Below are 11284 nucleotides of genomic sequence, written 5' to 3'. Positions count from 1 at the left end.
AGGTACATCCTTCGGCAATGCATCTTCAGGCTCTGGTGGCCCAGCGCCGGCGAGGTCGGAGGGAAGAAGGAACGCGTTGACGTCGAAGGCGGCGAGATAATCCTCGTCCGTTAGGGGGATAGTCCCTGCAGAAGGGGTGCTGGGAGCGGGTGTGCCACTTGCACTGCTGGGCAGGGGAACAGAGTCGCGAAAAAGTCGGCGCCCGTCTTGTGAGAGACTGTCGATAGTGAGCAGGCCGGGTTTGGGTAGACTGGGTGCAGCTAGAACCTCCGCAGCGGTGATATCGAAGTCGGCAGTGAGGGAAGAGTCCGTAGGCTGAGGGCGGGTACGCTTCTTGGAAGCTTTTTTGGACATGATTAGCCACGGAGCCGGCGAAGAAGCAGGATGGGGTGCACCAAATTGCACCAGAACCGCAAAAACGACAACGGTTTTCGTCACAGACCTCGTGCCGTGACAAAGCGCGCATGGACGCCACAGGGACGCCGCGCGCATAGTCAGGCTAATGCCTCTCCTGGTTAGCCACCGACCGAGGGAGCCAAACAATGGCGAAACAAATGCGCCCACACGGGCTGCCCATATATCATCGCGTGCTTTCGCCGCTCCCCCGCTTCTTACCTCTCATACATCTTCCTCGCTGCTCTTACGTGCCTGCAAGACCCTTCGTTGCCCCCGCTGCCGGTGAGTGTCCCGATTCGCTCCTCAGCACCCCCACATCGCATGCCAAACGTGGATTCGACCCTGGAACCCGAAGTGCACAAGATGTGGGGGATGCGGAGGACGCGAGCCGGCATCTCCATCCACTGCCATATACGAATAACTCCGACACAGTGTCTATACTCCAGGTGGCCGTGCTATGGACGGGTTTCGAAAGGTACGCACCTATTCAAGCGCTGAGTGCTCAGTTTGCGGCATTGTCTGATTCCACGCATGTGTAGACGCGCTCAGGTGCGGCCTTCTCGCCATGGGAGACCGATTTTGGTACTCCTATCCACGCGCCACTCGACTTTGAGCTGGAGACCCGCATCAAGGAGGCGGTCATCGCTGCAGACGCTAAGTACGAAGCCGCCACTGCGGATGAAGAAGGAAGCGATTTCGAAGGCGCGTCAATCACAGCCTTGACGGCGGACCGCGCTCCGGGGAACTCGCTGCAGGCGTCCGCGCCTACCGGTGGTACTACGAACATGCCGCCAAGTCTCACGCTGGCCACACACGCGCACATGCGCTCGCAGCTCGCGCACACGCCCTCGCTCGCGCCCGCGCCCGCGTCCATCGCACTCGCTCCCGCGTCCGTCTCACTCACGCCCGTGTCCGCGGCCGCGGCCGCATCAGGGCCTGCCCTCGTCTCACTCACGCCTGCGTCCGTCTCCCTCGCGCCCGCGCCCGTCTCCCTCGCGCCCGCGCCCGTCTCCCTCGCGCCTGCGTCCGTCTCCCTCGCGCCCGCGTCTGTCTCCCTCGCACCCGTTCTTGCTGCCCCTGCGCCACCGCCTAATGCTTCCGCAAGCGAGAAGGCTAAGTACCACAACAAGCACAGGTCCAAGGCACGGAGGCGCGAGAAGCGTGCCACCCTCAGCAGCGCGTTAGGCACTCCTGGCATAGGAAAATCTTCGGTCAAGGCTGTTGCTGCCAAACGCAGAAGTGCCGCGGTCACCCTCACGGCTGGCATAGCTCTCGAAAGCGATGTTGTGCGCACTTTACACCGCGACAACGGCTCGGTCACAGCGAAGGACGCGCTACCCATCGAAACTCGGTACTCGCTCGCCATGGAAGATGTCCCCGTCGCCAAAACCGCCTTCATTGGTCAGCGTTACGAAGCCACTGAAGCTGATCGCGCCGAAGTGACAAAGGAGGACCTTCTTGCGCGCAAGTTTCGCTATATCCCGTGGGATGGCCGGTTAGTACGCATCAAGTGCCCGCGTTTCCCGCCTCTACTAACATCATTTTCTTCACAGGGAGTGCCGGCCTATTCTCGACAAGAACGGCCGCGTATTTGCGGTCCTCGCCGGCCGCCCTCGGGATGATAGCTGGGTCCCTGGGACACCATCAACACCGAGCTGCAAGCCATCTTCGAGACCACACGCGAAGCGTACAGCTTCAACCGTGGACAGCTGGACCACCGCCGCGGGGACTTCCCAGCAGTAACAAGCGGAATCTCGTTCGGTGGCGGGCAGAAGGTGAGAATGAAGTCTGCGATGTAATGTGCGGTACACGGCTGAGAGAATGTGCAAAGTACATCAAGAACATATCACAACGGACTTCGCACAACGAGAACGTCGTCTCTGCTCTTCTAGGACAGACTGCGGTACGGCGTGTCGCAAACTTCGGCAATAGTACGTCCCACCATCCGATCTCGCTTCAGCCTCGGTTGACCCTACAAAGGTGCCATGCGCCTCTTTGCGCCTCGTCTACACGGATACTACAGTACCACCCTCAACGCACTCTGCGCTAAGCACCCGACACTCAGACCCAACTTCTCCAACAACGTATTCGGCACCGCGACCTTCAACCTTGGCCCGCGGACGGTCTCCTACGCCCATGTCGACCAGAAAAACCTACCCTGGGGCTGGTGCACGATCACAGCGGCGGGAGAGTTCGATCCCGTTTGCAGCGGTCATCTCATCCTTTGGGATCTCAAGATGTTCATCGAATTCCCACCCGGGGCCACCGTCTTAATCCCATCGGCCTTACTGTGTCACTCCAACACGACCATCGCGCCTCATGAACGCAGGTACTCGTTCACCCAATACACCGCTGGAGGTATTGTACGATGGATGGAATCTGGTTTCCAACCCGTAAGTAAACTTCCACGCAAGCGAGCGAAGGAGGTCTACGCGGAAGGTTTAGCGCGTTGGGAGCGCGGTGTACAGATGCTCAGTCTATGGTCGGAGTTTGCGGAGGTTTAGAAAGTGACTGACTCGGAGAGTACTTACTGGGCTACTCGTAGTCAGAGTTGATGTTCATGTAGACTGGGTCTCTTGATAGTTTGTAAGTAGCAACATCCACTCATCGTCTAACCCAGTATGCAAACAGCGGTACAGGATGAATACAGCACAATATGGTAGGGCATCGGTGCACGGCGACCGCGCCTTGAATCCGAAGACCGAAGATGCGCCGGGCGTCTCGAAGCAGTGGCAAGGAACACACAGCCAATCACTGACTCACAGAACGTCTTAAGACGCCTTGGACAAGCTGGCGCGGCGAACTTGCTCGGCGCGCCCCTCAAGCCTTCAAGACCCAAACTCTCGAGCAACATGTCCCGCCTGCGCGAGCCGCACATTCTACCTATGTCCCCCCACTCTCCAACTACCATAAAAACCCGCTCCGATGTGGAACCCCCCACCGCAAAACAATTACTGCGACGCGCCCGCAATCAACGATACCAGGAAAAGTTAAAAACGTGCGTGCTTCCTCACAAGTACCGTTTTCCCTGTTGCTTCGTCTAACATGTGTGGTGTCCGTGTACCAGCCTCCGTGCAGGCTCATCGGCGTCCACAGCAGAGCTTGAAATACCGCGTTCATCAACATGCACGGCGGAGCGGACAATACACTTCCGTCGCGGATGGCCAAACGCCGTCAGCGAGTGCCGCGGACTCGCTAGTAAGACATCCCACAGCTCGCCGGGGGATACTGAGGTAGATAGCGCCGGGTACGTAAATCTATGACGAGTCTCTCAAAGTGTGCTCTATCTAATTGCATTGACTGGATGCTCTAGGGAATGGCAGGGGCGGCCGTTCGCTGCCATCCGCATTCCAATCACGCCTGATACCGAGCTGATACGCAGACTCCAGGATCTCAATACCGCCTTAGCCGCGTGGGGCTGCCCGGACGATCCTCGTACGTTCATACAGGACCTCGACTGTGGCTTGCAGGGTGCAGAAGACGACGGAGGGTTGCCGGAATGGATAGAGCAGACTGAGCAGTGGGTCATGGATGGGGATCAGGTGCTGGATAGTGTCCAGTCGTTCATTTCGGACGGAACCATGGCCTCATTTGGTGCAGAGGAGCTCGGGCGCATCTGGGGTGGACTCTCGGCAGCTGTCTTCAAGATGCAGTACGTCATGGCCGCAGTCGAGGTCCGCTTGGATGAGATAGTTTCCCGTCCTCACACATGTAGTAGTATGTAGCTCATTTGTGCGAGCCAGAGAGTGTTCATGATCATTAATGGGCTACAACGTACATGACAAGGAAGTGGTACAGGCAGTGCGAGGTACTCAATTAGTACAACCGTGAGCATGCAGAGAGGGAAACATGGAGCAAAGGAGCATTGGCATGGATCTTAATCGAATCCTCAGTTTTATGAGGCGTCAGTGTACCGAACATGGGCGAACAGCAGTAGAGTAGTGAGGGGCTGGAGGTGGAGCATGCCGGACAGAGTGGGAGAGTGGGGCGCCTGAATCTTTGGACCACCATCCTCGTCGAGATCGCTATAACTGACCTCTTCTTCATGTGAACCGTCGACTCGGAGACCGCATGCCAGGGTATAGATACATATTGTTGTCGACCTCATAGTGGACACCCGCCCCGGGAGGCGTACACGAGGAGTTACGAAACTTAGGTACTCTGCGTTGCTCGAATCTTCGTTAGCGTTGTCTGCAACACCGATGCAAGACAGCCAACGGTACGAGAAAGACTCAGCGATGTATTCTGTACCTTGCGTAGGGAAGTCCAGCCGGGCTTGATAAGCGACAGTCGAGGTAGCGTATGTCTTGTAAAGTGCACCTACGCAGCGACATGTCATGGTCGGCGGCGTCCGAAGCTCCTGGGCCTCACGGGTGTACCATTAGTAGCCTGGGTACTATGGAACATTGGAGAATGGCGTACCAATGTACGAAGATACATCGCGCGGCCTGACCGAGGTGGCATGTAGTACTGAACCTCACTTGACTCCAGCTTGCCTCGGCAGCCTGAGTGAGCGCAGGCGCCAGCAGGATGGGCGCGGGCGCAAGTGAGACGGATCGGAGGGCGCGGGTGAGATAGACGCGGCCCGCGCGAGCGAGATGGATGAGGGCGCGAGTGAGACGAGCGCGGACCCTGACGTGGACGCGGGTGCGGGCGCAAGTGAGACGGACACGGGCGTGAGTAGGACGGACGCGGACGCGAGTGCGATGGACGCAGGTGCGAGTTCGATGGACGCGGGCGCGAGTGGGACGAAGACGGCCTTCATGGTCGTCGGCGCTACTCGAACTTGTCATAGTCAGTGCAGCGGCTCATGGTCCAACGGAGCACGGTGGCTAGCATCACGTGAGACGACCTCGGCTTGTTGACTGAAGTAACCGCCCTCAGCCTCTCAACTTGTGTCCTGCAATTTCGACTTCTCGGGCTTCCAGTTCGCCGACATGGACGTTGAGTTCATCGACGCCCTCGCGCCCCGCTACCAGTCCTCAAAAGACACCAAGCAACGCCGCAAGTCCAAGCGGAAGCTCAAAGGTGGCAAAGCAGGCACTCCCAGCCTCTTCCAAGGCGCACGCGCCCTCTTCATGAGAGAGCGTCTCCAAAACTTCATAGACCTCAAAGGCGCCGCTCGTAAGCCGCAAAAAGACTTCTGGCGTGCCCTATTCCGTGACTATTGGGAGGCATGGCCTTGGTACATCCCGCTTGACAAGGAGCTCGAAGACGCCGAGTGGACCGAGCCCGACTCGACATTGCCGGAGAATTTGGATACGAAAGGGTCAGTGATCAAGCTCACCCAGGAGGTACGTTTCCCTCGGTAATCTCATCTGTATCCTCAAGCTGACCACTGTTGTAGCGTATCAAGAATCATCTGCGCTACTTGCGCAACATTGCGGAGGACAACATCTGGGCTCCGCTTCTGCAAGACCTCCACCATTGGGCAAATCCTTCGCCCGCCTCGCGAAGACCAAGTGAATGGCAGCACTATATGTCGAAGAAGCCCGCCGAAATCAAGGCCGTTTTCGACGAGAAGTGGCCAACTTCTGGCCTGGATCCCGAGCACGCCGTCGCCTTTAGAGGCAAAATTGCTCGCGAGCTACTGGCGTTGGAGGCTCCCGAATACCTCATCGAACTCCAGGCTGAGATTCAGGCAATGGGACTCGATGATGAGACTGAGGGCGATGGTGCGCCTTCCCCGGATGAGCCCTCAAAGGAGGAACTTCGTGCCCGGTACGCTGATATCAGCATCTATCGTTCACGGTTTCTAACTGGATTTCTAGTGCTCAGGATAACATCGCAACGGTTGTCCAGCCTCTCCTCGAGCTGCTCCGCGAACACACCGGCTATTATCTGACGCTTTTTGCGGGTGTACCATATCAGGAGGGCGGACGCGATTTCAAGCTGAAGATGTGCGTTTTCCCATATTTTCATGCAACCTGCACGGCGTCCTTACTTTTCTCCAACCAGCGTCACTGCCGGCAGGACTGATGAATCTAAATCGAAGCCATTGGCATGGCACGAGTGCGAAGCTGTTCGGTTTAAGACCGAGGTAATGGGCTCCTTCACGCGGTTCTTGACTCAGACTCCAGGTAGGCTTCAATGCTTCTAATGCATGGTCATCCTCAGGCTGGTTCCCTTGCTAACCTGAGCATGCAGAATTCGCCACGCGTCTCGCGTCACTGAACGGTGGGGTGATGCCGGTTGTCTCGGGTGCGCCTACAACTGCTGCAAACCTCCCCGAATCTTCGAGTCGCGCCGCTCCCGCTGCTGCCACGTTATCCGCCCCTGCTCTTACCACTTCACCGTCCCTCACGACCCCCGCCACCACATTGACGGCCGACAAGACACCGTCCCTTCAGCTATCTGCCGACAAGACACCGTCCCTTCAGCTATCTCTCCTCGGCCCCCTCACTCAGCAAAAGAGTGTCAGCAAGTCAGCGGCAAAGGCAAAGTCAGCAGCGAAGGGAAAGGGCTCGGCCAAGGGCAAGAACGGTAAAAAGGGAAAGGGGAAGCAGCCCCGTGATTCTGAGAGCGAGGCAGAGCTCTCGTCTTCGGATGAGGAGGAAGAGGAAGAAGAGGAAGAGGAGGAGGACACGGAGCAGGAAGGGTCTCAGGGGCTGGACCTCGAGCTCGACAATCTGCCTAACGAGCTTGATATGCCAATGGCGGCCGAGATGGGCATGGGCGCTGTTGTCTGCAGCGAGCTCGCCAGCATGACTCCAGAAGACCGCCGCCTTCATTTGCGCTTTTACTCAACGCTTAGCGAGTTCGACCGGGACCTGGTGAGCAGCCGGGCGCAGTCGGCCGCGGTCCGGTCCATACCCATTCCTCTCACACTCAGTGCCTCGGTCGCCAAATCCACTCGGCGCGGGAAGAAGACGTCCGGTGCCCCACCTGCATCCGGTGTGCGCCAGTCTGTTAGACTGAAGCGGTCGTCTGTGCCATCGTCGTCTATGCCCCCCGTTCCACCGCCGCCTTCGACCACCGCACTTCCGCCTGCGACCTCCCATTCTCCGCCTCCACGGGCTCCCGTACCATCGACTGCCACCTCGGAGCCTGTGCACCCGATTCCACGCGAGCTAGTACCGCCGTCTGCGACCTCCGACACTGCGCCTCCACAAGCGCCCGTACCACCGTCGACGACCTCCGAGCCTGCCCCGTCATATTTGGCCCCCGAGCCCATGCCATCACGGGGGCCGGTACCACCGTTGGTGACCTCCGAGACTGCACCTCCACCAGAGCTTGTACCATCGTCTGTGACCTCCGAGGGCGTGCCTTCACGGGCTGAGCCCGTACTGCCGTCTGCGGCCTCCGAGCCTAGGCCTTCACGGGCTCCCATACTGCCGTTCACGACCTCTGAACCGTCTTCTGTGTCCCCGGAACTGCCGTCCTCAAGACCGCCGCTCGTAGTGTCTGCGCCGGCATCGTCTACGCCGCCTGTGCCCCCATCTACATCATCTACCCCGCCAGCTGCGGTGTCTGCCCCTCAACTACGCGACGGCACCGTCGCTGATGTCATTATGCTTGATGAAGACGGTTGGCCGGACTGGCTGCGCGCTGGCTTCGACCACATGGAGTCCAAGCAACTTGGTAAGCCCTTCGTACGTGCTCTGGAATGGTGGACCGTGTTGGAGAGGGCATACGACTTTGCAACATCGGTAAGTTGCGTCCCATGGCTATGTCATGTACATATACTGACACACTCTCAGGCAAAGGGTCTCTCCGCGAAAGGGCGCCCGAGCGAAGTCGGCGACTGGCTTCGCATCCAAAGACGCGAGTTGGACAAGTTCCCTATTATCAAGAACGAGTCTGCCTACATGACCTCATGGTGGAAGTGGTGGAGCGGTATCCAGCCGGAATGGCGCCGTCAGGCTGGTCAAGGACGTCCAGCCATTGGCGGCGATGGCGACTGGGAGTGCCTCACGAATCCAGGGAAGAACGGCATGTTTATCGTGCTGATATCTCTTGTTTGGTGGCGAGAGCAGGCTACCGCACAGACCTTGGACGACTGGGCAGCCGCAGTAGCCGATGTTGAGTGGGTCATAGCCAGCATGGCGACAGTTGCTATCGGCGAAAACGACGAGGACAACGAGGACAAGGCACGGTAAGTTTCACAGTCAACATCATGGCTCAAAAGTAGAATGCTGAATGGGCGCCACTGTAGGAAGAGACCAGGTGAAGAGCCACTCTCGCCGCCAGCCAAGCGTACGCGCAATTAGCCTTCTGGCTGTGCACCACCCAGTAATCTTCTACCACGCGCCCCGACGACGACGCCTTCGCCCTCTGCCTATGTCTCGCTGTCCCATCCGCTCAGGCTCCTCATTGTACTGCTGTATAAACCGCCCCACCACCTCCGCCCCGCCACCTCCGCCTCGCCGCGTTCCATTATCCCGCCTTCCTTGTCCAATATCGCACTCTACGTGTCGCCATGGACTGCCCCTCCATGGAGCATGCCATGGCACCATGCAACACCGCCGCCCCCATGTCCCTTCTGCCCGACGATGCACTATGTTCTCCCGTCGTACGTGAGCTACGCCACTCCATTCCTGTCTCCACACCATATTATATCCGAGTCCGGCTGCCACTGGAGGCTCTTGCCACCGGTGTTCCACCCAGCGCCTTTCTCTCCTGCAATGCATCTCGGGTGCCGCTCACACACGCCGTTCTCTCTGCTTGAATCCTGCCCCGCATGCCGTTCGTGATGCATGTGCTATGCCCCACCCCCGCGCGTCTGCCCCTACCGCACAGCGTCCTATCGACGGCTACGCGGCTATGGTACTTCTGCTGCCGACTGCTTGTCCCGCTCCCCCTGCCGCTCCCCATTCTGTCCGCCTGCGTTGCTCCCCACTGCCGCGCCCGCACAACGCATACTACCTTCCGCTGGCACACTAAAAGCAAAGGTGTGCTCCCGTGGCGGGTCTGATCCGGGTGCTCGAGTCTGCGGGGGTGCTTCCGTGAGCTGCAGCCGAGTCGTTGCTGTTGGTTTGGACCACCGCCCATCGCCCATCCCGCGCCGCCGTATGCCTTGCATCCTCGCATGTCTCACCTCCGAGTCGACACACACATCGCGCCCACCTCACGCTCTGTAGTGTGCTATTCAGATGACGCCTGCGAGCACCGTGTTCCCACCGCCTGCATTCTTGGTCCTTCTGTATGTCTCGCATCTCCGTTCACCCTCTGCCGCAGCACGCGGCGTGTTTCTGCGAGCATCATGCCGAGTGCCATCCCCCAAGTTACGTCGACGTGTTTGCGCTTCGTGCGCTCGCGGTCGCCGTCCGCGTGCTCGGGCGCGGCGCGTTTTGTGCCTGCGGCAGCGTGATACGCAGCGTCGTCCGCCTGCACGGTAATTACCTACGCAGACGGCGCTCCCGCTGCCTACGTTCACCCCGATGTTGCAATACCGCCCACCCCGCACCGCCACGAGCCCCCCACCGTTCACCCGCCATGTCGCATGCCGCGCACAGGCTGTGCACGGCCGTCGCGCAGGTAGCACCACCGTGTGCCATGCACCGCCGTGTCCCCCACCGTCTGCCAGCCATGCGGCGCATTGCGGATGCCCGCCGCACAAGGCATTGCCGTGTGCCCTGTGCTGCACCCTCCCATACTCTACATGACCCACCATGCCGCCTGCCACCTGCCGCTCGCCGTACACGCCCACCACTCACCGTGCATGCCTGTACATGGCCGCATGCCGGCTGCATGTGCTCTCGCTCTGAGCCTGCCTGCTCCCACCTCCTGTGTTCGCTCCTATCTCACCCCCATCCCCGGCCCACTTGCTCCTAATCCATGCTCACCTTAGATACTCCCGGAGCTGTTTGGCTGCCGCTCCAGTAATTCTCTACCATGTACAGACTTCATCACAGCCAAATGCAATTCTTGATTCCTATTGGTTCGTTCGGCAAGGGAAAGCATGCTCGGGAAAGCCCGTATGTTCGACGACATGTATACTGTCCGCTTTGGGAAGGTATGCAAACCGGGCGAGCAGCCGGAAGGGCGCGCACCCCAGTCTAGGGCATTCTACCTAAATAGGAAGCCTGCCGAGAAGCCGACGGCGGGCGTACAGCGCTACGGGGCAAGGTGGCGGGCCTCCCGGAAGACCGTAATACATCAGGAGCCTTGACGGTATATGATGTAAAGCGGTCACGGGGTGTCCCCGTAACATGATACATCAGAACTGCAGCAGCAGCTGCCTGGTCGGGATTGGGGAGTGGCGCGTATGCGACGTCGAGAGGGGGGATGGAGAGAGAACCGATGGCCCGACAGAGTGTTCAAGAGCACGACAGGAATGCTGGGAGTGGCACCTTCCGATTCCTGTTGTGCTGGACACGAGATGCGCGCGAGGCTTCGTTTGTTGCTTTCATCACATCTGCGATCGAGTGCTTCACCCCTTCGGCGGAGAACAGTCGCGCACCGTGTCATGGTGCCCTGGAGACGACATAGACCCCTCTTGTACGGGATAGGCTCGCTGCGAATGGACAACCATTCAGGAAATTCCCGAGTGGCACACAAGAACACGACGTACCCGGATATGAAGACCCAGACGCGCGGCGGGGTTGCAAGAACGGCGATAGCTGACCACGATGCCAACATGAGGGCCGGGCGCGAGGCATGACGAGTCGCCGTGAGTGCCACCCAACAAGACGAGCTGAAGGGGACGCGGGATAGCGAAGCTGGCGGTTGGCCCACCAGGCGCGTTGAGCAGGGGTTCATCAGACAACACGAGAGCGAGTCGGACTGAGGCTTGCCGCGAGCGTGTAGCCCAAGGCCATGCACTTTACGGCGCCAACAGCTGCAAAAGAGAGTGTGCGATCAGCAGCGTCGTGGAGGATTTCACGAGCACGAGACCATGTATCACACCTTGGATCTTGCGTGGAGGGGGTGATGCAGCCGAAGCTGC

The 11284-nt window shown here is 59.2% G+C and overlaps 3 protein-coding genes across 3 annotated transcripts; 2 read left to right on the top strand and 1 right to left on the bottom strand.

Moving 5' to 3' along the window:
• Window positions 1-717: 717 nt before the first annotated feature.
• On the top strand, window positions 718-4178 carry TRAVEDRAFT_49410 (uncharacterized protein; the record flags this gene model as incomplete). Its single annotated transcript, XM_008042052.1, has 9 exons — window positions 718-761; window positions 829-871; window positions 936-1891; window positions 1950-1983; window positions 2022-2171; window positions 2228-2327; window positions 2377-2789; window positions 3786-4070; window positions 4140-4178. 9 exons carry the CDS (start codon window positions 718-720, stop codon window positions 4176-4178), a joined length of 2064 nt encoding a protein of 687 aa, XP_008040243.1.
• A 3284-nt stretch (window positions 4179-7462) lies between these two features.
• On the bottom strand, window positions 7463-7792 carry TRAVEDRAFT_79017 (uncharacterized protein; the record flags this gene model as incomplete). The annotated part of the gene is made up of 1 exon (XM_008042377.1): window positions 7463-7792. A coding segment is annotated over one exon (330 nt), but the record flags the coding sequence as incomplete, so codon positions are not given.
• Window positions 7793-7802: 10 nt separating this feature from the next.
• Window positions 7803-8441, top strand: TRAVEDRAFT_81082 (uncharacterized protein; the record flags this gene model as incomplete). Its single annotated transcript, XM_008042376.1, has 2 exons — window positions 7803-8054; window positions 8103-8441. Coding segments are annotated over 2 exons (591 nt in total), but the record flags the coding sequence as incomplete, so codon positions are not given.
• Between the last annotated feature and the right edge of the window lie 2843 nt (window positions 8442-11284).

Source organism: Trametes versicolor, assembly GCF_000271585.1.
Source record: "Trametes versicolor FP-101664 SS1 unplaced genomic scaffold TRAVEscaffold_8, whole genome shotgun sequence".
Lineage (NCBI taxonomy): Eukaryota > Fungi > Basidiomycota > Agaricomycetes > Polyporales > Polyporaceae > Trametes > Trametes versicolor.
The sequence above is the reverse complement of the archived record's forward strand: the minus strand, read 5'-3'. Positions and strand labels throughout refer to the sequence as shown.